The 26,157-nt window shown below is 44.3% G+C and overlaps 1 protein-coding gene across 2 annotated transcripts; it reads left to right on the forward strand.

Annotated features, from left to right (window-relative positions):
* Positions 1 to 159: 159 nt before the first annotated feature.
* On the forward strand, positions 160 to 24,644 carry lonrf4 (LON peptidase N-terminal domain and ring finger 4). Of its 2 annotated transcripts, none has more exons than XM_064973262.1 (11): positions 160 to 1,052; positions 7,703 to 7,821; positions 10,371 to 10,493; positions 11,016 to 11,352; positions 11,463 to 11,538; positions 11,642 to 11,756; positions 20,548 to 20,669; positions 21,690 to 21,848; positions 22,267 to 22,429; positions 22,938 to 23,110; positions 23,289 to 24,644. In XM_064973262.1, the coding sequence occupies exons 1-11, from the start codon at positions 755 to 757 to the stop codon at positions 23,476 to 23,478; spliced, it is 1,875 nt and encodes a 624-aa protein (XP_064829334.1). In that variant the 5' UTR covers positions 160 to 754; the 3' UTR covers positions 23,479 to 24,644. The 2 variants fall into 2 exon arrangements, with proteins under 2 accessions (XP_064829334.1, XP_064829335.1); XM_064973263.1 differs by having other exon boundaries at positions 22,961 to 23,110.
* The last annotated feature ends 1,513 nt before the right edge of the window (positions 24,645 to 26,157 follow it).

Consider the following 26,157-nt stretch of genomic DNA (forward strand, 5'->3'; position numbering starts at 1 on the left):
GCATGTCGGGTCCTCCGGGTTATTCTCCAGTCGGAGAAAAAGCATGTTATGAAACTCCGCATAAATCAGTTTCACAACAGGGTGGGACGCCGGTCTTTCGACCAATAGCATGCCCAGATTTCCCGTCACGTGATCTTTATTTATGTAAGGTAATGGTGTTACACTGTATGGCTTGGGCTTTGTTGAGCTTCATCAGTACAATGCGTAACAGGGTGATAAACTGACATCTCCTAGATGTTTTTTTTTTTTACAGTAGAGCCCGATGCCGAAACATTCGAGGAATCGTTGTTAAAATTCTGACCCAAAATTGGTCTAGTGTTGGAGTTCAGAGTTGAAGACAACCAGACTAGAAGCGATCGGACTTTATATTCATCATGTTTCCAGGAAAGGGAAGACGTTACTTTATGTTTGACGATGGAAAACGCTTGTGAATGAATCGGAAGGGTTTTGTCTGTTGGAATTACACTATAAGGGCTTTATGGTTGGATCTTGGATTCAGAGAGCCTTTGTTTACAGGATCAGAAAGAGGCCAGGAGTCCGTTCATGTGAATCGGAGAGGGGTGTCTGTCGTTGTTTAGATGGTGATTAGAAAGACAGGAAGGATAGATTGGGACTAATAAGAAGATCACGTTACTTAACCCACTGAAACCATGTCGCATGTGACTGACTGGGAAGCGTCCGCGTCGATAATCGTATAACCTGAGAGAGAAAGCACGGACCAGCTGGGGTGACATAACCCCGCCACGGTGCCACCATGGATCTACTTGAGTGCCCAATCTGCCTGTTCCTCATGTGTGAACCGGCCACCATGTCCTGTGGTCACTCGTTCTGCCGGAGCTGCCTGGGGAACTACTTGCCATCCAGGTGCCCAGCCTGCAAGGAAAGATTTAAACAGAGAGACGCCAAAAATATCAAGAACACCATCCTGATATTCAGTGTCATTGAGAAGTGCTGCCCGGAAGAAACGAGGATGAAATGCCATATTCTGGAGAAACTCAAAACCAGCGAGTTCACAGAAGCTTTACGCATCGCGGATGAAGGGATACGACTAGGTAGGTTTCTGAAAAAAGAATGTGTGAACTTCAGTATGTTTGGGGATGACATTTCCTTACGCAATCCTCGATGAGGCTGCAGTACAGGCCTACGATGAAATGTGTATACGTTGTGTAAAGTGGAATCCAGCCACTTATAAAAGCCCCACACCACCCTGATTACGTACATTTACGTCACACAGATGTTTGCCCAAAGAAACTCCAGCCAAGACGTAGGATGTAAAATGATCATGCTGACTCATAAAAACACACACACCTGAAGTTCATTCCGATATATTAATGTACTCAGATGAAATTGCTTTAATTGTCTTTATTTGTCTTCAGTGCAAAATAGCCTAAAGAATCAGGCTCCCCTCGCAAAAGAGGCTTCCAACCTCAACGGGCTTTTCCTGGTTAAATACAGGTTAAATAAAATACTGTATGTATTGGTGTGGTGACCTGGCATGCACTCCTGTTGTAGCCAGTAGCCTGGTCAGATAAGAGTCACGTGTTGGGAGGCAGTCACAGTGGTCCAACATATATAACATATATAACCACATTTATAGAACTCTAACCAGATATCACAGTTGTAAGAATCTGCTTTATTGAATGCAGTTATATTCTGTTAATTCAGTTCTCTTTATAAGCCTGTGATAAAATGCAGTTCTGATTATTTTGGCCCATGTACTTTGCCTCCCATCTGTTCTACACATGTTCATAGGCAACATATGTGTTTGTGCATGGCTTATACAGTTGGAGTTTGAAGTTTACAACACCTTAGCCAAATGCATTTAAACTCAGTTTTTCACAATTCCTGACATTTAATCCGTGTAAAAATGCCCTGTTTTAGGTCAGTTAGGATCACCACTTTACTTTAAGAATGTGAAAGAATAATAGTAGGCAGAATTATTTATTTAAGCTTTTATTTATTTCATCACATTCCCAGTGGGTCAGAAGTTTACATATACTAATTGAGGGTTTGGTATCATTGCATTTAAATTGTTTAGTTTGGTCAAATGTTTCGGGTAGCCTTCCACAAGCTTCCCACAATAAGTTGGGTAAATTTTGGCCCATTCCTCCTGACAGAGCTGGTGTAACTGAGTCAGGTTTGTAGGCCTCCTTGCTCACACATGCTTTTTCAGTTCTGCCCACAAATGTTCTATGGGATTGAGGTCAGGGCTTTGTGGTGGCCACTCCAATACCTTGACTTTGTTGCCCTTAAGCTATTTTGCAACAACTTTGGAAGTATGCTTGGGGTCACTGTCCATTTGGAAGACCCATTTGCGACCAAACTTTCACTTCCTGACTGATGTCTTGATGTTGCTTCAATATATCCACATAATTGTCCTCCTCATGATGCCATCTATTTTGTGAAGTGCACCAGCACCCCCACAATAATATGTTGCCACCCCCGTGCTTCACGGTTGGGAAGGTGTTCTTCGGCTTGCAAGCCTCCCCCTTTTCCTCCAAACATAAGAATGGTCATTATGGCCAAACAGTTCTATTTTTGTTTTATCAGACCAGAGGACATTTCTCCAAAAAGTATGATCTTTTTCCCATGAGCAGTTGCAAACCGTAGTCTGGCTTTTTTATGGCAGTTTTGGAGCAGTGGCTTCTTCTTTGCTGAGCGGTCTTTCAGGTTATGTCGATATAGTACTCATTTTACTGTGGATATAGATACTTTTGTAGCTGTTTCCTCCAGCATCTTCACAAGGTCTTTTGCTGTTGTTCTGGGATTGATTTGCACTTTTCGCTCCAAAGTACATTCATCTCTAGGAGACAGAACACGTCTCCTTCCTGAGCGGTATGACGGCTGCGTGGTCCCATTGTGTTTATACTTCTGTACTATTGTTTGTACAGATGAACGTGGTACCTTCAGGAGATTGACAATTGGGTACTTTTTTCACCACTGCAGATATGGGAGTTTATCAAACAAAACAAATATGTTTCAGCCTCAGGCCTTCATCAGTGGCCTCTTTCAATAGCAAGGCCATGCTCAGTGAGTCTGTACAATGTCAAGGATTTTCTTAATGTTGGGTCTGTCACATTGGTCAGGTATTCTGCCACTGTGTACTTACTTTATTAGCTAGCATTCTAATTTGTTCAGTTTTTTGTGGATTCTTTCCAGTTTGTCAAATAGTTATCATAGTTTGGTTGGTCCAATAGTGTTGCTGTCCTGGGGGTCTGTTTGTGTTTGTGAACAGAGCCCCAGTACCAGCTTGCTTAGGGGACTCTTCTCCAGGATCATCTCTCTGTATGTGATTGCTTTGTTATGGAAGGTTTGGGAATCGCTTCCTTTTAGGTGGTTGTAGAACTTAACAACTCTTTTCTGGATTTTGATCATTAGCGTGTATAAGCCTAGTTCTGCTCTGCATGCATTATTTGGTGTTTTATGTTGTACACAGAGGATATTTTTGCAGAATTCTGCATGCAGTCTCAAATGAGTGTTTTTCCCATTTTGTGAATCCTTGGTTGGTGAGCAGATCCCAGACCACACAATCATAAAGGGCAATGGGTTCTATAACTGATTGAACTATTTTTAGCCAGATCCGCATTGGAATGTCAAATTTTATGTTCCTTTTGATGGCGTAGAAGGGCCTTCTTGCCTTGCCTTGTCTCAGATCGTTCACAGCTTTGTGGAAGTTACCTGTGGTGCTGATGCTTAGGCCGAGATATGTAAAGTGTTTTGTGTGCTTTAGGGCAACGGTGTCTAGATGGAATTTGTATTTGTGGTCCTGGCAACTGAACCTTTTTTGGAACACCATTATTTTTGTCTTACTGAGATTTACTGTCAGGGCCCAGGTCTGACAGAATCTGTGCAGAAGATCTAGGTGCTGCTGTTGGCCCTCCTTGGTTGGGGACAGAAACACCAGATCATCAGCGAACAGTAGACATTGGACTTCAGATTCCAGTAGGCTGAGGCCGGGTGCTGCAGACTGTTCTTGAGCCCTCTCCAATATGATGATATACAGTACCAGTCCAAAGTATAGACACAGTCATTCTAGGGCTTTTCTTTATTTTGACTATATTCTACATTGTGTGAAATAACACACGGAATCATGTAGTAACCAAAAAGGTGTTAAATATTTAAGATTCTTTAAAGTAGCCACCCTTTGCCTTGATGACAGCTCTGCACACTCTTGGCATTCTGTCAAAATGCTTCATAAGGTTGTCACCTGGAATGCATTTCAATCAACTGGTGTGCCTTGTTAAAAATGAATTTGTGGAATTTCTTTCCTTCTTAATGTGTTTGAGCCAATCAGTTGTGTTGTGACAAGGCAGGGGTGGTTTACAGAAGACAGCCCTGTTTGGTAAAAGACCAAGTCCATATTATTGCAAGAACAGCTCAAATAAGGAAAGAGAAACGACATTCCATATTACTTTAAGACATAAAGTTCAGTCAATGCGGAACATTTCAAGACATTTTCAGGTTTCTTCATGTGCAGTCGCAAAAACCATCAAGCGCTATGATGAAACTGGCTCTCATGAGGACCGCCACTGGAAAGGAAGGCCCAGAGTGACCTCTGCTGCAGAGGATACATTCATTGGAGTTAACTGTACCTCAGAGTTCAAGTAACAGACACATCTCGACAGCAACTGTTCAGAGGAGACTGCGTGAATCAGGCCTTCATGGCTGAATTGCTGCAAAGAAACCACTTCTAAAGGACACCAATAATAAGAAGTGACTTTATAATGCCTAGAAATACGAACAATGGACATTAGACCAGTGGAAATCTGTCCTTTGTTCTGATGAGTCCAAATTTGAGATTTTTGGTTCTAACCGCCATGTCTTTTTGAGATGCAGAGTAGGCGAACAGATGATCTCATCTCTGCATGCGTGTTTCCCACTGTGAAGCATGGAGGAGGAGGTGTGATGGTGCAGGGGTGCTTTGCTGGTGACACTCAGTGATTTATTTAGAATTCAAGGCACACTTAACCAGCATGGCTACAACAATTCTGCAGCGATACGGCATCCCATCTGGTTTGGGCTTAGTGGGACTGTCATTTGTTTTTCAACAGGACAATGACACAACACACCTCCAGGCTGTGTAAGGGCTATTTGACCAAGAAGGAGAGTGATGGAGTGCTGCATCAGATGACCTGGCCTCCACAATCACCTGACCTCAACCAAATTGAGATGGCTTGGGATGAGTTTGGATCACAGAGTGAAGGAAAAGCAGCCAACAAGTGCTCAGCATATGTGGGAACTCCTTCAAGACTGTTGGAAAAGCATTCTTCATGAAGCTGGTTGAGAGAATGCCAAGAGTGTGCAAAGGTGTCATCAAGGCAAAGGGTGGCTACTTTTAAGAATCTAAAATATGAAATCTATTTTGATTTGTTTAATACTTTTTTGGTTACTACATGATGTGTGTTATTTCATAGTTGTGATGTCTTCACTGTTGTGCTACAATGTAGAAAATAGTAAACATGAAGAAAAACCTGGGAATGAGTAGGTGTGTCCAAACTTTTGACTGGTTCTGTATTATGTAAAAGCGGGTATTTTAAGGGCGCTGTACTGCAGCGCCAGCTGTGACTCCAGAGACTCTGGGTTCGCGCCCAGGCTCTGTCGTAACCGGGCCGCGACCGGGTGGTCCATGGGGCGACGCACAATTGGCCTAGTGTCATCCGGGTTAGGGAGGGTTTGGCCGGTAGGGATATCCTTATCTCATCGCACACCAGCGACTCCTGTGGCGGGCCGGGTGTAGTGCGCGCTAACCAAGGTTGCCAGGTGCACAGTGTTTCCTCCGACACATTGGTGCGGCTGGCTTCCGGGTTGGCTGCACGCTGTGTTAAGAAGCAGTGCGGCTTGGTTGGGTTGTGTATCGGAGGACGCATGACTTTCAACCTTCGTCTCTCCTGAGCCTGTTCGGGAGTTGTAGCGATGAGACAAGATGGTAGCTACTAACAATTGGATACCACAAAATTGGGGAGAAAAATGGGTAAAATTCAACAAAAAAAACACACAAAAAACGATATTGCTCAAGCTGCATCCCTGTATCACTCAACGGCCCTGTGGAAAGGAATGGGTTTTTTCCATTTTAACTGCACTCTTGTTGTTTGTGTACATGGATTTTATAATGTCATATGTTTATCCCCCAACACCACTTTCCATCAATTTGTAAAGCAGACCCTCATGCCAAATTGAGTCAAAAGCTTTTTTGAAATCAATAAAGCATGAGAAGACTTTGCCTTTGTTTAGGTTTGTTTGTTTGTCAATTTGGGTGTGCAGGGTGAATACGTGGTCTGTTGTATGGTAATTTGGTAAAGAGCCAATTTGACATTTGCTCAGAACATTGTTTTCACTGAGGAAATGTACAAGTCTGCTGTTATTGATAATGCAGTGGATTTTCCCAAGATTGCTGTTGATGCATATCCCACGGTAGTTATTGGGGTCCAATTTGTCACCAATTTTGTGTAATGGGGTGATCAGTCCTTGGTTCCAAATATTGAGTAATATGAGGATGATGTTAAACATTTTTAGTATAGCCAATTGTAATTTGTGGTCTGTATATTTCATATAGGATACCATCAACACAGCAGGCCTTTTTGGATTGGAGAGTTTCTATTTTGTCCTGTTGTTCATTCAATGTAATTGGAGAATCTTGTGGGTTCTGGTAGTCTTTAATAGTTTTCTCTCTTTTCTTCCCCGACCCCCACAGCCAGCCTTGTATAACACTGTAATCTGTTGTAAATGGGGTACACTTAGTCTGTCTGTGTTTATAAGTATTGTAGTGTTATTGACTCTTCCTTACTGTTACTCTTTGCTATGGATGGTCAGTAATGCTAGTAGTCCTCACACATAGTTCCACTCCCCAGAGAAGCACAGCAGTGTTTAGGGAAGTGACCTGGGTTACTTTTGAGTTGTTGAGCTGAGGAGTGCAAGGTGATATTCAGTTTCCTTATCTTGTATTGTTGTCACTGCTGATGTTCTCTCTGTTTGAGTCGTGACTGTCATGACAGCCTTACCCAGTAGCTGATTTTCTCTCTGTCTGAGTCGTGACTGTCATGACAGCCTTACCCAGTAGCTGATTTTCTCTCTGTTTGAGTCGTGACTGTCATGACAACCTTACCCAGTAACTGATTTGTTTCTGGGTGCTGAGATTAGATTTGAGGTGATGTCTAACAACACAATAAACATGCAGAGGTAATTGTGGTTATGTGTGTGGGAGTTATCTTTCATAATGAATGCCTAACCTCAAACTAATGATCTGTCATTACACAGAGAATGAAACAGCTTCTCCTCTACCCACCAGTAGTTTGCTAACTGCTTTTCTGACCGTGTTGTCATACTGAGGGTGTCAGTGCACCAAACATGTTGCATAAATACCAGTTTCTATGCACCATACAGGACTATGCATAACAGGTTGGGTTTCACTCCATTGTTTTGATACACACATTTATATTAATACTCTGCAGGCTTTGCTGTAAAGCTAGCAGGTAGCATGCTACACCCAAAGAACCCTGGTATTGGGCGAGGAGGGAAGGTGAGGGTGTGAGGTCAGATGATTGTGCATCTTGTAGCTCATCTTGTAACTTCATGTTTTTGGGAGATTGTCTAATATTCCTGATGCACTGCAGGAGCAAAAGGGCAAATCGAACTATAACCCAATTCTGACTGGGAAGCGATCACTGATAATGATCACTGTTATGCACTATGCTCCCTCCCCCAGCCCCTGGTGATGTGAGTCTGAAGGTGTGGAGAGCGGAGGCCAGTATGGGACTGAGACTGTTCTCTGATGCCCTGAGGGACCTTGAAGACCTTTGCTGCGTTCGCCCCAAGTGGACAGAGGTAAGAAACATGCCCCAAACAACTGGAGAGAAGGAGGGGGAGACCTCACCACCCCCACACCCCCCTTTTAAAAAACAAATATCCCCTGTGCTGCATACTTATCTTGCCCTCGAACACACGATACAAAACAACACACATCACAATAACCAAAACCTCACCACTTCTACAACCGTATATCCAACCCATCTTCCTCAGCCACAGCGACGGCCTCCTCGACACACCATATCTCCGTAAATATCTCCACATTTTTTAATAATTTTATAAGAACTCAAATTCCATCTTGAGGCACGCAGAGACCATGCCAATAGAAAAGGGTCTGTTATCCCCCCCACCTTTGACCCTGTTCCTCCTTGTTAGCCAAATAGCCAACTTTGCCTGAGCAAACTGAAAATTCAACAACACACATTTGGCCTTTTCCTTATTTGAAAACCTGTACCCCATTATAAACATCCCAACAGTAAACTCCACCCCAACCTCTCACACAGACATTCTAACATGCTTTACCTCCCACCCCCTCAAACTCTCCCAGGCCAGGAGTGTTAAAGTCTAATAAGTCCACAATAGCCCCTTGCCAGTCCCCAGTCTCTGCCATCACCTGCAGTGGCGGAAACATTGGTGGCCCCTCCCCCTTTGCCCGCTCAAAAACCCCTGTTACCGACTCAGACAGTGTCTCCTGGACCTCCTCCAGGAATCTCTCCAGCAGCCTACGAGATGTTCGTCCTGTTTGTTGTGCCAGGACTTCCATGGTTTTCCACCTCTCCTCCCCACATAGCCGCCGGTCTCCCAGCCTTAGTAAACACGTTGCCATCAGTCGCTTCTGCAGGGTGGCCGACTGAACCAATCTCAAAAGGATGGCTGCATTGTGGAAGATAAGCTTCTCCCACAGCCCAGGCTCCACACCCCCTTCTCATGTGGGCCATAGCAGCTGCCAGGCCCTCAGCACTGCAGAGTAAAAATCAGAGAGACCTGCTGTGCTCAGCCTCCAGCCTCATGAGGAACAGCTGCCGGTCCAACCCTAATCCACCAGCTCCCCTCAGCAGCACACTATTTGGTTCCCTCCAGCCGACATCAGTATGGTACAGTAGTCTCTGCGCCGCCTTTAGTCGGAATGCATCCACCCTGCTCTCCAGTTTGACCAGGCCCTGGGAGGGGTTTGACCAGGCCCTACAACACTGCTGCCCTCAGCCAGTGATGACACGACCAGAAAAAATCCACCAGTTTGGGGTGCAGATCTGTGAGCAGACCAGCGGGGTGTTGAGGACAGCTAGTTTATGCCACAAGAAAGATGCCAGCAGGTTGTTGATTATCAGCACCCTCCCTCTATATGACACTTGGGACAGGAACCACCACCTGGCCAGTCTTGACACCACTACCTGTGAAAGCCCCTCCCAGTTCTTCCTGACCCACCTCTCCAAGCCCAGGTACACCCCCAACATTTTAAGCCCTTCACAACTCCACTGTAAACCCCATAGAAGCAGTGGGGGGGGCCCTATCCCTCCATGCCCCATATAACAGAGCATTGCTCTTGCCCCAGCTCACCTTAGTTGACGAAGCTCCCTCGTACACCTTCAGACTCATCTCTAGTGCCTGCATATCTTGCCCATCCCTGACCATCACAGAAACGTCATCTGTATTTTCTGACACTGCAATGCCTTTCAACACACCCATGCCTGTCTCGCACACTCCCTGCAGTCTCCTGCATATGAGGCACAGAAAAGCTTCACTGGCTAGTGTATATAACTCCCCCGATAGAGGGCATCCTTGTCTAATGCCCCGTCTCACCCAGACTGGTCTACTGAGCCTCCCTCCCTCCTTGACAATACATGACGCCCCAGCATACAACATCTTCACACAAGCCAAAAACCTTTCCTCAAACCCAAACAAAGACATCACTTTGAACAGATACTCATGGCCCACTCTATCAAAAGCTCTCTTTAGAGAGAACAGTCCAATGTTCACATTAGAAACTCTCGACAAGTCCAGCATGTCCCTGATTAAGAAGTCAAGAAGTCCAGATGGAACTTCAGTCTGTTAGCGAGGACCTCGGCAACTATATTGAAGTTCGCACAGAGCAATGCCACAGGCCTCCAGTTCTTAAGTTCACACAAGTCCCCGTTTTTGGGCAGAAGAGTCAAAGCCGCCCGATGGCAGCTCATCGGCAACCTACCCCCACGCATTCACGCAACACGCAAAAGAAGTCCAGTCCAATTATTCCCCAGGAGTTTTTATAAAACTCCACTGGGAGTGCATCGACCCCCAGGGCACAGCCGGGGGACATCTAGGTTATGCCTTTGCCAGTTCATGGGACAACCATTTCATCCCTCTGTGCCAGAGAGCTTAGGGAGTTCTGCAAACAAAACCTGAGCACACATAGGATCACACAGTTCTTCTCTCGCTACCTCTCTCTCTCCCATTCCTCTCTCTCCTATTTTCCATTCCTCTCTATATCTCTCTCTACCTCTTGCTCTCCTTCTCTCTCTCCCTCTATCTATTGATCTATCTCTCTTTCTCTCTCATCCATTATTCTCCATCTTGTCTGTTCTCTCCAGGGTTTCTTTCGTAAAGGTAATGCGCTACTGGAGATGGGTCGTCAGTCTGAAGCCCTGATCCAGTTTCACCGCTGTCTCAAACTACAGGCCGACTTCACTCCTGCCAAGAGCCAGATTAAAAAGGTGAGTAGCTATAGCCAACACTGACTGGCTCATTTACTGACTGGCTCATTTACTGACTGGCTCATTTACTGACTGTTTACTACCGACTGGCTCATTTACTGACTGTTTACCACTGACTGGCTCATTTACTGACTGTTTACTACAGACTGGCTCATTGAATCTCACTAGCTGAGTGTGTCAGTGACTGCCTGGCTGAATGACTGTATGGGGGTCAGGTTCTAGGAATGGGTGGGAATTGCTGCTTCTAGGATTTTTAAAAAGAATGGAATGCTTTGGAACAATGTTAGACAACCTAAACACGCACTGTATACTAAGTACAGCAGGGGTGGGCAATCATTTCAGCTCTAGGGCCACTTTGGGATTTTAAAATTCAGCGGAGGGCAGCACATTTTTTTCCCCAGGCTGATTTGTTTGTCAAAAGCAATTTGTGGGCCAGAAAAAGGGCAGTTAGTTGAAAATGCAAAGGTCCATTATAATGGATGGATTTATTGATTGATTTGTGTGTCTGTTTCCCCTGGTCAGATCCTGGAGGCGGAAGGCATGTCAGTTCCAGAGGAGGTGCCCCAGATCCTCCAGGTGTTGTCAGAGTACCTCAGAGACCACTGCCCCCCCATCACAAGCCTCTTCCCCACTGGACCCACACACAGCCACACACACAGCCACGCCGAAAGCCTCCGATTCCCTAAGGAGGAGGGGGTCGACGGGGACAGGAGAGGAGACTCTGAGAACGGGTCAAAGGTGAAACATGGGACCAGTACTGAGTGCTGTCTCAGTCTCTGTCAGGCCGTGTCCTTCCTCCCTACAGCGGAGGATGATGAGGAGATGATGATGATGAGGAAGGAGGAGAGGCACAGCAGGGGTACATAGAACACATACACACACACACATATACACACACACACACACACACTGGAAGAGAGAATAGACACATGTTGATGGTTGATAATGGTTCTATGTTGCCTCCCTTAGGAGGCTGCAGTCTGGACAGAAGAAACTCTCTGAGTGTCCTCACTGTGTCTGACTTTGAATGTCCCCTCTGTATCAGGTTAGTAGTTTCCATAGATGGTACATCCTGTGGAGTATTGTGGTTCTGTGCTATTGTTGAGAAACTTGTGCTGTACTCTGATCTTAGTGCTGTACCTCTACAGGCTGTTCTATGAGCCAGTGACCACTCCCTGTGGACACACCTTCTGTAGGACCTGCCTCGAGAGAAGCCTAGACCACAACCTACGCTGCCCCCTCTGCAAGCAGCCACTACAGGAGGTAGGCCTACCTAACTGTGGTCTAGGTAACAGTGGTCTATGTAACATGTGTCTACATAAGTAGTCTACGTAACTACAATGCCGTGCAAAAGTATTCACATTTTATTGTGCTACAAAGTGGGATTAGAATGGATTTAATTGTGTTTTTTTGTCAGCAATCTACACACAATAATGTGGAAGATTTATTTAATTTTTTATAAATAAAAAATGAATAACTAAAATATAGTCGTTGCATACTGTAAGTATTCCGCCCCTTTGTTTATCCAATCCTAAATAGATTCTGTAAGGTCCCTCACACAGATTAAACTACAATGACCAGGGAGCTTTTCAAAAGCCTCATAAAGAAGGGCAGTGATTGGTAGATGGGTAACAATAAATCAGACATGGTCAAGTTAATAATTATGCTGTGGATGCTGTATTAAACCACCCAGACACCTCAAAGATACAGTCATCCTTCTGAACTGAGCTGCAGGACAGGAAGGAAACTGGTCAGGGATGTTACCATGAGGCCATTGGTGATTATAAAACAGCTATAGAGTTCAATGGATATAGGATACAACTGAGGATGGATCAATAACATTGTAGTGACTCCACAATAATGACCTTAATGACAGAGAGAAAAGAATACAAATAAACAGAATAAAAATATGTATGCAATAGGGCACCAAAGTAATACTGCAAAAAAACAGCAAAGAAATACATTTTTGGGCCTTCTGTTTGGGGAAAACACAACACATCACCGAGTAACTGCCTCCTTATTTTCAAGCATGGTGGTGGCTGCATCATGATATGGGTATGCTTGACATTGGCAAATACTTGGGTGTTTTTCAGGATAAAAAGAAACAGGATGGATGGAGCTAAGCACAGGCAAAATCCTAGAGGAAAACCTGCTTCAGTCTGCTTTACACCAGAGACTGGGAGAGGAATTCATCTTTCAGCAGGACAATAACCTAAAACACAAGGCCAAATCTACACTGGAGTTGCTTACCAAGAAGACAGTGTATGTTCCTGAGTGGACAATTTACCGTTTTGACTTAAATCTGCTTGAAAATCTATGGCAAGACTTGAAAATTGCTGTCTAGCCATGATCCCCAACATCTTGACACAGCTTGAATAATTTTTTTAAAGAATCATGCTTAAATATTGCACAATTCAGGTGTGCAAAGATCTTATAGAATTAGCCAAGAAGACTCACAGCTGTAATTAATGCCAAAGGTGTTTCTAACATGTATTGATTCAGGGAGCTGAATAGAATATTTGAGTTATTTCAGTTCTATTAATCTGTAGAAAACATATAATTGTTCTTCCACTTTGACATTACAGAGTATTTTGTGTAGATTGTTGACAAAACAATTACAATGAAATCAATTTATGAGGTCTGAATAATTTTGCAAGCCACTCTTGTGATGTGACTGTCATTAATGTGATGACTGCTATTTATTGAATAATTAGCTACTATGTTTAATTATTACTCAATTAAATTCATCATGTAACATTCATTAGGAATTTGGGGCACCGCGGGAAAAGTTGTTTACCCGAGTTTCTATCTCCTGACTTAAACTCTAAAGATTCATAAATATCTCTTACATTAATAACAGTTAATGATACCTCATCAGTCTCATTCTGAACATCGCATAATTATTGGATATCTGCAAGAAACCCTAACCTAAGTGATGAATCAGTGTTACACAAATTGGCTTAATTATTTATTTACGAACTAAATCTTCACACAGAATACGTAAACACACACAGTATAGGTTATTGATTACATACATAATACAATGAAAGCAGGTCCGTAGTGGAGTAACAAAAGCCTGACTGTTTGGTTCCGCAATGGAAAGTGAGGGGTAGGTAAGGAGAGGGACAACAAAGAGGGTCAACTTATCATACATACATTTGGAAGCTACGCTCACCGGAATATGAATACTTTGCACATGAACGACCGCTCATTCGGAAAAGAAATGCAATGTTTGTATTTACACATAGATGTCTTTGTCATCTCTCTGTTGAACTCGATGGTTCTATGGGAAGTGGTTTGATGTAAGTCTCTGGTTGTCCACCAGAGGTCACCATGTCCTTCGTAGTACCACGTGGTGGTGAGCGGGATCTGTCTTCCCTTTTATCTTTGATCACATAGAAGGCATTTTCCACTGAATCCCATACCTCTGGGTCACTGTCTGGATGCTCCCGTGCGTGCCTCTGCAGAGCGTATATGAATGGCAAGTACTCCCATTTGGCACCACCTGCAATCCTTGCTGTGCCATATACACTCTGCTACACTCACTCTGCACCCAGACAGTGACCCAGAGGTATGGGATTCAGTGGAAAATGCCTTCTATGTGGATAACTGCTTACAGAGCATCCCATCCACGGCTGAAGCGAAAGCACTCCTTGATAAAGTACGGAATCTCCTGTCCAAAGGGGGATTTGAGGTCCGACAGTGGGCTAGTAACAGAGCGGAGGTTATCCAGCACCTCCCGCCACAAGCCAGGTCCAGTAGCAGTGAACTATGGCTATCGCAGTCTGGCGCTAACCCACAAGAGCCCACTCTAGGACTGAGATGGAGTTGCATACCAGATACCCTTGGGTACAAGTACCGCTCAGCCCTCTATACCGAAACCCCCACTCTGCACACATCTATCGGACCCTGGCCAGTCAATACGATCCCCCTGGATATATCCTGCCATACACAACCCGGGCCAAAGTCTTAGTCCAGGACCTGTGGCAGACCAAGAGGGACTGGGATGAACCGATCCACCCGGCTGATCTAGTGGAACGATGGATCTGTTGGGAAACAGAGTTATCGGAGCTATCTGTATTCCAAATACCAATATGTTATGTACCACCCTGTGCTGACCAACTGGGATCATGCCTGGAACTGCATGTGTTCTGTGATGCTTCGGAGCACACTTATGGGGTGGTTTCCTATCTAAGCATGGAGGATAAGGCAGGCCACACCCATGTCTCCTTTGTCATGGCCAGGTCCAGGGTCGCACCCAAGAAGCAGTTGTCAATGCCTAGGCTGCAACTCAGTGCTGGCCTTTCCGGAGGCCAGTTGGCCTCTACCTTGTGAGCCGAGCTCACCTTGCCAATCCAAAGGGTCATCTACTGGAGTGATTCGAACACTGTATTGACCTGGCTCAAGTCGGAGTCCTGCACGTATAAGGTGTTTGTCGGAACTCGCATTGCGAAAATCCAAGACCTAACAGAAGTCCAGGACTGGAGGTATGTTGATAGCATAAACAATCCCGCTGATGACGTTACTCGCGGTAAAACCCTTCAGGAACTTGCTCAACCCCATCGCTGGAGCTTGGGACCACCATTATTGTCCCAACCAGAGAACGAGTGGCCGACAGCCCCCAGGCGTGCCCCCCCCCCGCAACCAACTGAAGCTCATGAGTTAAGGAAGTCCGCACAATGCTACAGCATCTCCATGACCTAGCACAATCCCAAACACCGCCGGATCAGATCGCCGCCACAAACCAGACCTCAGATGGGGTGACCTCGCTCGTGGCAGAGACACTACTCCTCCATCATATGCAAGCAGTTAGCTTCCATGAGGAGCTAAAAGCTCTGACAGCCGGTAGGGAAGTTGCTAAGGAAAGCTGTTATCTCTCTCGCTCCAGAATATGATCAAATCCTTGGAGTGTTCAGAGTCGGAGGGAGGCTGCGCCAGGCAGAAGTTTTGCACCCCGACGCTATCTACCCAATTATCCTTGACTCCAGACACCCTCTTACCAGGCTCCTCATCAAGAGTTATGATGAGAGGCTTCTCCACCCAGGGCCAGAGAGGGTCTATGGGGAGATGAGGCGGAAGTACTGGATACTTGGAGGATGAGGAGTCATTCATAAGCACCAATACGCCTGCGTAGAATGTCAGAGATGGCGGGCCGGAGCCACTGTGCCCAAAATGGCAGATTTACCCCCTGCTCGCTTGCGCCTCCTCAAACCACCTTTCTGGTCAACCGGAGTAGATTGCTTTGGCCCCTTGACGATCAAGCTAGGTTGTCGAGTGGAAAAGCGCTGGGGCATTCTATTTAAGTGTTTGACAACTAGGTGTGTCCACCTGGACCTACTGGAGAGTTTTGATACTGAAGCCTTCTTCATGGCCCTACGTCGGTTTATCTCCCGATGGGGGAAACCCTACGAGATCCTGGTTGACAGAGGCACAAACTTCAAGGCAGGAGAAGCCAGGTTGGAGGACGCTTTCCAAGCCATGGAACCCAGCCTCCAAGATCAGCTGATGGACCAACAAATTTTGTTCAAATTTAACCCTCCAGGAGCTCCTCATTTTGGAGGAACATGGAGCGAGTGATCAAATCTGTAAAGACGGCCTTACGAGACGTCCTGGGGGACCAAACTGTTACTGAAACGGTCTTGCGGACTGTCCTGATAGAGGTGGAAGGGATATTGAACTCCAAACCCTTGGGATATCTCTCTGCAGACATCGCTGACCCCGAACCGGTTGCACCGATTATGCTCTTGATGGGACGACGAGATGCGTCACTTCCTCAAGCCATGTATGCTGATACCAACCTCTTGGCTGACCATTACTGGGCCCGATTCATTCGGGATTACCTACCAAGCCTACAGCACAGAGGGAAATGGCGGAGAGAAATGGCCAGACTGGAAACTGGCCAAGTAGTAATGATGGTGGACCCTCAGCTGCCTCGAGCCTCCTGGCCGGTGGGCCGTATCACTAAGACCATGCCTGGGACCGATGGTCGCGTTAGATCAGTGGAGATCCAGGTAAAGAACCGGACATATATCCGGCCAGTTGCTCGACTAATTCCTCTCCCTGAGATGACAGAGGATGGGGAGCAATGAGCCTTTTTGAAGGAGTGTGGAATTTAACAAATTTCCGGGGTGGCTATAGAAAAGGCCCATGGAGTTGGTGGAATAATCCTTTAATTCATGGCCACTTACTTAGCAGGACCAGGGGTGCTTTAATTAGGCCAGGTGGCAATGACCAACAGATCTCATCCCCATTAAAGGAGGAAATAGCCATCGCCTGATCTCGCTGCTTTCTCTTCCTTTACTCCGACTGATCCAGAAGTTCTGTGCGTCCATAAATCCACGTAAGTCCACCGACTCTGTTACCTTTCATCTGAAATATCTGTTGCGATCGGGAGAGTGGGCCATCAGTTATTGTTTATAGTTATTACCGCAGAGCGCGGCTTGGAGCGCACGCTTCTAACATATTGTGTAATGTGAATGGTCAATGATCATGGCCCTACGGATCCTCAAAGGCCAATTATGCGATCGATATGGTTAATATGTAATGAAATGAATTACATGTACACATGAAGACAATTGAAAGGGTGAAATGAGAAACGTCATTGTTTGCTAACTGATCGACTATGATATCAAACTAATGGGGATTATAGATTGAATAACCATTCACTGTTTGTATTCTTTCATGATTTATGATAAATAGTTACGAGCCTAAATGTCTCACGGATGATTACTATTGACTTCTTAATGAACTGGATTGTTGAATTCCCTAATTATGTTAATCATTAATGTTTGTTATGATTTGATCTTTGTGATTATGAATTTGATCGGATACATGTTATTTTGTTTCCTTTGTGATGCAGCCCAGACTACTCAGTAAATATACCACTTTATGGTTAAAGGAATTCCTGCCTCAGTCTCATCCATTCCTCTGTCACCTGACATGTGACCACCTGTTCACCTTCACTGTCAGTCATCCTACCTGTCCAGCTACCCACACAGATTCCACTAATCTTTCAATGGTCCTTCGAGCCAGATCGCAACAGATAGTTCAGATGAAAGGTAACAGAGTGGGTGGACTTACGTGGATTCATGGACGCACAGAACTTCTTCCACTAATCTTTCAGTCGTAGATTACTTTACATGCACAGCTGCAGACTGTGAATGTTTGGTCTTTACCTCCACCTGTTGAGAGTTTCAGAGGGTCTTACCATTTTCAGCCGTGTAGCCACCCCTCCATGCTGTCTGGTCTTGTAGTTTTAACCATTTCAACATGTGGGCCACAGCTTCATATTCTCTGGTCTAATGTTAATTTCGCTAGTGAGTCCTTTTAACTTCTTGCGTCGAGCAATCCCGTATCCGGGAGCGTAATCATAGCCTCAAGCTCATTACCATAACGCAACATTAACTATTCATGAAAATCGCAAATGAAATTAAATAAATATATTCACTCACAAGCTTAGCCTTTTGTTAACAACACTGTCATCTCAGATTTTCAAAATATGCTTTTCAACCATAGCTACACAAGCATTTGTGTAAGAGTATTGATAGCTAGCATAGTATTAAGCCTAGCATTCAGCAGGCAACATTTTCACAAAAACAAGAAAAGCATTCAAATAAAATCATTTACCTTTGAAGAACTTCGGATGTTTTCAATGAGGAGACTCTCAGTTAGATAGCAAATGTTCAGTTTTTCCAAAAAGATTATTTGTGTAGGAGAAATCGCTCCGTTTTGTTCATCACGTTTGGCTAAGAAAAAACCCTGAAAATTCAGTCATTACAACACCAAACTTTTTTCCAAATTAACTCCATAATATCGACAGAAACATGGCAAACGTTGTTTAGAATCAATCCTCAAGGTGTTTTTCACATATCATTCGTGGCAGTTGGGTTTCTCCTCTGTAGCAAACGGAAAAATACACGCAGCTGGAGATTACGCAATAATTGCGACGGAGGACACCAAGCGAGCACCTGGTAGATGTAGTGTGAAATGGTCAATCTTCCAATGATATGACTACAAATACGTCACAATGCTGCAGACACCTTGGGGAAACGACAGAAAGTGTAAGCTCATTCCTGGCCCATTCACAGCCATATAAGGAGACATTGAAACACAGTGCCTTCAAAATCTGGTGCACTTCCTGTTTGAAATTTCATCTTGGTTTCGCCTGTAGCATCAGTTCTGTGGCACTCAGACAATATCTTTGAAGTTTTGGAAACTTCAGAGTGTTTTCTTTCCAAATCTGTCAATTATATGCGTAGTCGAGCGTATTTTCTTGACAAAATATCTTGTTTAAAACGGGAACGTTTTTTTATACAAAAAAATAAAAGAGCGCCCTCTATATCCAAAAAGTTAAGCACTCTGGTCTTGGAGGGCGTTCTGCCATGTTGACATGAACTCTGAGCTCACTTGGGCGTGGCTACTGACTGGTACAAGTTTACATGAAACACAATTCTCATTTAGAAGGCTAAAATCACATTTCTATCTTTTCAAAAATAGTTTCATATTTAACCTCTCTAGGGTATGTCCCACCTGGCCAACATCCAGTGAAATTGCAGAGCGCCAAATTCAAATATAGAAATACTCATTATAAAAATTCAGAAAGGATACAACTATTAAATATAGGTTTAAAGATGAACTTCTTGTGAATCCAACCACTGTCAGATTTCAAAAATGCTTTACGGCGAAAGCGTATCTTACAATTATTTGAGAACATAGCCCAGCAGACAAATCATTACAAACAGTAACCAGCCAAGTAGAAGAGTTACACAAGTCAGAAATAGAGATAAAATAATCCCTTACCTTTGATGATCTTCATATGTTTGCACTCAGAAGACATTAATTTATTCAATAAATGTTCCTTTTGTTCGATAAAGTGTCTCTTTGTATTCGAAAACCCCCATTTTTTGTAAGCGTTTTCTTCAGTAATCCACAAGCTCAAACAAAGTCAAAACAGGCAGACAAAAACATCCAAATTGTATCCGTAAAGTTCATAGAAACATGTCAAACGATGTTTATATTCAATCCTCAGGTTGTTTTTAGCCTAAATGATATATAATATTTCAACCGGACAATAATATTGTCAATATAAAAGGTAAACAAGAAAGGCACTCTTTCTGGTCACGCTAATGAAAAAGCTCTGTTATACGACAGGGTCCACTCATTCAGACTGCTCTTACTCCCTCATTTTTCAGAATACAAACCTGAAACAATTTCTAAAGACTTGACATCTAGTGGAAGGCATAGGAACTGAAATTTGAGTCCTATGTCAATGGATACTGTAATGGCATTGAATAGAAAACTTTTAAAAAACAATCTTACATCCTGAATGGATTTTTCTCAGGTTTTCGCCTGCCAAATCAGTTCTGTTATACTCCCAGACATTATTTTAATAGTTTTGGAAACTTTAGAGTGTTTTCTATTCAAATCTACTAATTATATGCATATCCTATCTTCCGGGCCCGAGTAGAAGGCAGTTTAATTTGGGCATGCTTTTCATCCAAAATTCCAAATGCTGCCCCCAACCCTAGAGAAGTTAATCATCAGATATATACAGTGTGAAAGCTCTTAAATGTTCCATTATAACGTCATTTTGATCATTTTAATGACATCACAAAATAGACTAATTTTCCATATTCCATCTCTCATCATCCCCAACATTCAGATGTTGTAATATATTGTCCCAGTGTCCATTGTTTGATGTTGTAGTTTTGGGCGGCAAACTCTTCATAAGACTCAGACATTCCAATCCCCTCCACCGCTCTGTGTGAGAGAGAGCTCTTTAGAGCTGATCCACTGTGACCGGATCTTTGGCTCCTCACAGGAGAGTCATGACAGCATTGTATGCTCTACATAACTAGGGTCTTCGACGATGTACATAGTCTATGGGCTCAATCAGGAACACATTATATATAGTTACAATGGAAGGTCTGCTTTGTACTGTTTTTTTATGTAGCTACCATGTTTATAACCCAAAAGGGATCGCTTTAACTGGGTAAACTTATTTGTTACATTTATTCCCATTTAATGCTGAATCACTTTTTGTTTCCTTGTGTAGTACTTTAAGAACAGGAAGTACAACCCCACAGTGCTGCTGCAGGAGATCATGTCCCGCCTCTTCCCCCTGCAGCTGGCTGAGAGGAAGCAGGTCCACGAGACTGAGATGGCCGAACTCTCCAAGTGAGTCCTGTCGCTGACGCACTGTAACCAGGGGTAAACGGGGGTCGATGTCGAATCCTCCCGGTTTGTTCTAGAGTCTCACAGAACTTTAGCCTGACACTCAAACTGATTTCTCTACGTTTCCCCTTTGTGGGTGCAGCGTTCAGTCTGGTTTAACCAGGCTACCAAAATGGGCCATTACCTGTAAAACGAGCTTTGGAACTATTTCTTAATGCCTGAAAGAAATGAGAGACTGAAACGTGAAAATGTTGATGAACTATCATATGATCGCCAGAATGTGCTTGGGGTGAGTTGGCAACCTTAATGGTAACTGTGGCAACAGGCATCAGGCTCCTCATACAGGAAAGAGTTAAAGACGTCATGACCGTGAGATCATTGGCAAGGCACCGCACACAGCAACAGCACCAGCTGCTGGAGAACAGCGACACAGAAAAGCGACATGGACTTTTGTTTTTTCAAAATACACACCTCCTTCTTAACCCTACTGTTACCCCAATATATTTCTCTCTCTCAATTCAATTTCAATTTAAGGGCTCTATTGGCATGGGAAACATATGCTAACATTGCCAAAGCAAGTGAAATAGATCATAAACAAAAGTGAAATAAATAAAAAGTGAAATCTCTCTGTCCCTCTCCGTCTCTCTCTGCATCTCTCTCTGCATCCTCTCTGTCTCTGCATCCTCTCTGTCTCTCTGTCTCTCTCTCGCTCTCTCTGCATCCTCTCTCTCTCTCTGCATCTGCTCTCTCTCTGCCTCCTCTCTCTGCATCTGCTCTCTCTCTCTGCATCCTCTCTCTCTCTCTCTCTCTCTCTGGATCCTCTGTCTGTCTGCATTCTGTCTCTCTGCATCTCTCTCTCGCTCTCTCTCTCTCTGGATCCTCTGTCTCTGCATTCTCTGTCTCTCTGCATCTCTCTCTCTCTCTCTCTCTCTCTGTTATCCTCTTTGTCTGTCTCTGCATTCTCTGCCTCTCTGTCTCTTTGCATCCTCTCTTTTTCTCTGTCTATCCCCCTCCATACAACAGTCTAACTAAGGACATCCCTATCTTTGTGTGTGCGGTGGCGTACCCTGGCGTGCCCTGTCCTCTCCACATCTTCGAGCCTCGTTATCGCCTCATGATGAGACGATGCATGGAGACGGGCACCAGGAAGTTTGGCATGTGCAGCTACGAACATGGAAAAGGGTGGGTGGTGGATGTATTCAATCTGAAAATACTGGTATGAAAATGAACCGTGTGTCTGACTCTTGTTTCCCTTTTTACACACTGTTCTGAGTCACACTGTTCTGAGTCACACTGTTCTGAGTCACACTGTTCTGAGTCACACTGTTCTGAGTCACACTGTTCTGAGTCACACTGTTCTGAGTCACACTGTTCTGAGTCACACTGTGGTGGGGATCTGATTGTCTGTCACATGAACCTTTCAGCAGGTTCCAACAACTCTGCGTGTGTCTGACTCTGCGTGTGTCTGACTCTGCGTGTGTCTGACTCTGCGTGTGTCTGACTCTGCGTGTGTCTGACTCTGCGTGTGTCTGACTCTGCGTGTGTCTGACTCTGCGTGTGTCTGACTCTGCGTGTGTCTGACTCTGCGTGTGTCCTCCAGATTTGCAGACTATGGCTGTATGCTGGAGATCCATAGCCTAGAGGTGTTGCCTGATGGTCGCTCCTATGTGGACTGTGTGGGTGGAAGTCGCTTCAGGGTCCTAAAGAGAGGACAGAGAGATGGATACCACACTGCTGATATAGAATACATGGAGGACCACAAGGTAAGTTACCACAGGTTGTTCTAACCTACGCCTGGCCCTGGATGACCCCTGTGAAGGCAGAGTTTTGGTTCAACTGATCACTCCTGAAGAAGTTTACAAATGCTATTTTATTAGCTAGTTCTTCAGTGAGTGTTCCACTGGTACTTTGCCTGTTTCCAAGTAACAGTTTGTAAAGGCAATGTTCAGCACCCTAGTGGGTATATCTCAGGAGGGCATGGGAGGGAGGGATCGGGGAGGGAGGGATCGGGGAGGGAGCGGGAGGGAGAGAGAGAGGGAATAACAGACTAAGTGAGTTCTGGTCTGGAAGGGGTAGGTGATAGGCAGGTCCATGTGTGAGAGAGAGAGAATATATGACTAAACATTAGACATTAGATGAGTTCTGGTCTGGAAGGGGTAGGTGATAGGCAAGTCCATGTGTGAGAGAGATTAATCAAATAAAGACTAAAGAGTTTGTTTCTTTATTTAAAGGTGTGAACAGAATCAGTTGTACTGTGTGTATTTTTCCTAGAGAATATCCTCCTATGTTCCTAGGCTGAGGGGTCAGAGTTGGAGCTGTTGCAGAGCCTCCATGACAGTGTGTATGACCAGGCCCAGGACTGGTACACACGCCTCAACACACGCCTCAGAGAACAGATCAGCAGACAGTATGGAACCATGCCTGACAAGGACGACAACATACAGGTACACACACACTTACAGAGACCGTGCCTATCACCTACCACTCCCAGACCAGTACTTATCTAGTGTCTAATATCATCTCTCCCTGTCTCTCTCTCTCTCCTGGTTTTCGCTCTCCCTTCTCTGTCTCATTTTCTCTCTGTCTCTCAATGTCCCTTCTCTCACTGTCTCTCTCCCTCAGGCCTCCAATAACGGTCCAGCTTGGTGTTGGTGGTTGTTGTCAGTTCTCCAGCTGGACCCTGCCTACCAGACCACTGTGCTGTCTCTGCCCTCCCTCAAAGATCGCCTGGGACACCTGCGCATCGTTCTGGAGTACTTCTCCCAGAGCTAGAGAAGAGGAGGAGTATGAAGGAGATAGAGGGATACAGTGATACTTGGTTTCTGATGCCAATCCAGTACCCTACACAGAGGAGAATCTCTACAGACCGGATAATATGAACCATACACAATACAGAAATACACACACACACACACACACACGCAGAAAGAGATTATTTTATCACTTACATAAATACCATATTGAATTGCTGGTGAAAGAGAGGAGTTTTTTTGGGGGGAGAAAACTAACTCAATATACTTTCAAATGACTATATACTATGTTTTGACTGTCCATATACTATGTCTTGACTGTCCAGCTCGCTAATAATTACCTACATTAAAGCTAGACAGTCAGGGAGTATCGTAGATTCCCAAAACGATGGATAGAGGACTTTCTCTTGCAAATTTTAACGGTGAGGAAATAATCAATATTCATTGCAGCTCCCCGGAACTCATTGAAAACCAAATGCAGCCCCCAGGGCAAAATTAGTTTGACCCCCTGCAGTAGAGGGTTCAAATCAATCTGTTCTTATTCATGCCAAAGGATGTAAACCTGGTGTTAATGTCTCAGACAACCACTAGGTGTCCCTGTTCTCACTCCTGTTTCCCCTATCAGCCAAGCATAAAGAACACTGCCTTTTGTCATGGCAACTGACCTGCACTCATGATGTAATCAGCCATGTCATAATCAGATGATCTGATTAGTCTGACTCCTATGGCTCTAAAGTGCTTGATGAAATGCTATTAAAGGAGAGATGAGATGATAGCGGGATAGAGAAAGAGTGACGCAGAGATCGCTCAGTCTTACAGAGCTGAAAACAACTTGATTTCCTCGATAATGCACTGTATGCTATTAAGGAGTTTGGGTTAATGTTATGGATAGTTCAGAATAATCATGTTGTCTTTTTTTTAGGGGGGTGGGGATCTTTAAAACCTTGGCAAGCTCCCATATTGTGACAAACACAATGAGCAGCCATTTGGTATTTAACAATCGGCCACTAAATTAGGATCATCAATTCTTTATTTTATTACTAGCACTATAGTATAATTGCTATTTCCGTTACTATATATTTCCTGCAATGAAGCATCGTTACCAATATTGAATAGGATGTAATATTAGTGTGCTATTGCAATAATGATCTATTATGAAACAGCGAAACAGACAAAGGCACCGCCTGGGTGAAAATCGTAATGTGAATTAAAAGCTGCTATTGGCTGACTTCTGTCTCTGTAGTGTTGATGAAGATTTATTGAACAGGTCACATCCCAAATTGGCACCTTATTCCCTTCATAGTGCACTACATTTGACCAGGGCCTCTATAGGACTCTGGTGGAAAGTAGCGCACTATATAGGTAATAGGGTGCTATTTGGGATGCAACCCCAGGTGTTAAATAAGACAGACGAGATGGAGGTGGTAAAAGGAACTTTACATACACCTTGGTCAAATGCATTTAAAGTTTTTCACAATTCCTGACATTTAATCCATGTAAAAATTCCCTGTTTTAGGTCAGTTAGGAACACCACTTTATTTTAAGAATGTGAAATGTCAGAATAATAGTAGAGAGAATGACTTATTTCAGCTTTTATTTCTTTCATCACTTTCCCAGTGGGTCAGAAGTTCACATACACTCAATTAGTATTTGGTAGCATTGCCTTTAAATTGTTTAACTTGTGCCAAATGTTTTGGATAGCCTTCCACAAGCTTCCCAAAATAAGTTGGGTGAATTCTGGCCCATTCCTCCTGACAGAGCTGTTGTAACTGAGTCAGGTCTGTAGGCCTCCTTGCTCGCACATGCTTTTTCAGTTCTGCCCACAAATGTTCTATGGGATTGAGGGTTTTGTGCTGGCCACTCCAATACCTTGACTTTGTTGTCCTTAAGCCATTTTGCCACAACTTTGAAAATATGCTTGCGGTCATTGTCCATTTGGAAGACCCATTTGCAACCAAGCAATATATCCACATAGTTGTCCTACCTCATGATGCCATCTATTTTGTGAAGTGCACCAGTACCTCCTGCAGCAAAGCACCCCCACAACATGATGCTGCCACCCCCTGTGCTTCACAGTTGGGATGGGATTCTTCGGCTTGCAAGCCTTTCCCTTTTTCCTCCAAACATAACGATGGTCATTATGGCCAAACAGTTCTATTTTTGTTTCACCAGACCAGAGGACATTTCTCCAAAAAGTACGATCTTTGTCCCCATGTGCAGTTGCAAACCTTAGTCTGCCTTTTTTTATGGCGGTTTTGAAGCAGTGGCTTCTTCCTTGCTGAGCGGCCTGAAAAAGCATGTGCGAGCAAGGAGGCCTACAGACCTGACTCAGTTACACCAGCTCTGTCAGGAGGAATGGGCCAGAATGTCGATATAGGACTCGTTTTACTGTGGATATAGATACTTACGTACCTGTTTCCTCCAGCATCACCACAAGGCCCTTTGCTGTTCTGGGATTGATTTGCACTTTTCACACCAAAGTACGTTCATCTCTAGGAGACAGAATGTGTCTCCTTCCTGAGCAGTATGACAGCTGCGTGGTCCCATGGTGTTTATACTTGCATATTATTGTTTGTACAGATGAACGTGGTACCTTCAGGCATTTTGAAATTGCTCCCAATGATGAACCAGACTTGTGGAGGTCCCCAAAAAAATCTGAGGTCTTGGCTGATTTCTTTTGATTTTCCCATGATGTCAAGCAAAGAGGCACTGAGTTTGAAGGTAGGCCTTGAAATACATCC

The sequence above is a fragment of the Oncorhynchus masou genome, chromosome 9, assembly GCF_036934945.1.
Source record: "Oncorhynchus masou masou isolate Uvic2021 chromosome 9, UVic_Omas_1.1, whole genome shotgun sequence".
NCBI classification, from domain to species: domain Eukaryota; kingdom Metazoa; phylum Chordata; class Actinopteri; order Salmoniformes; family Salmonidae; genus Oncorhynchus; species Oncorhynchus masou.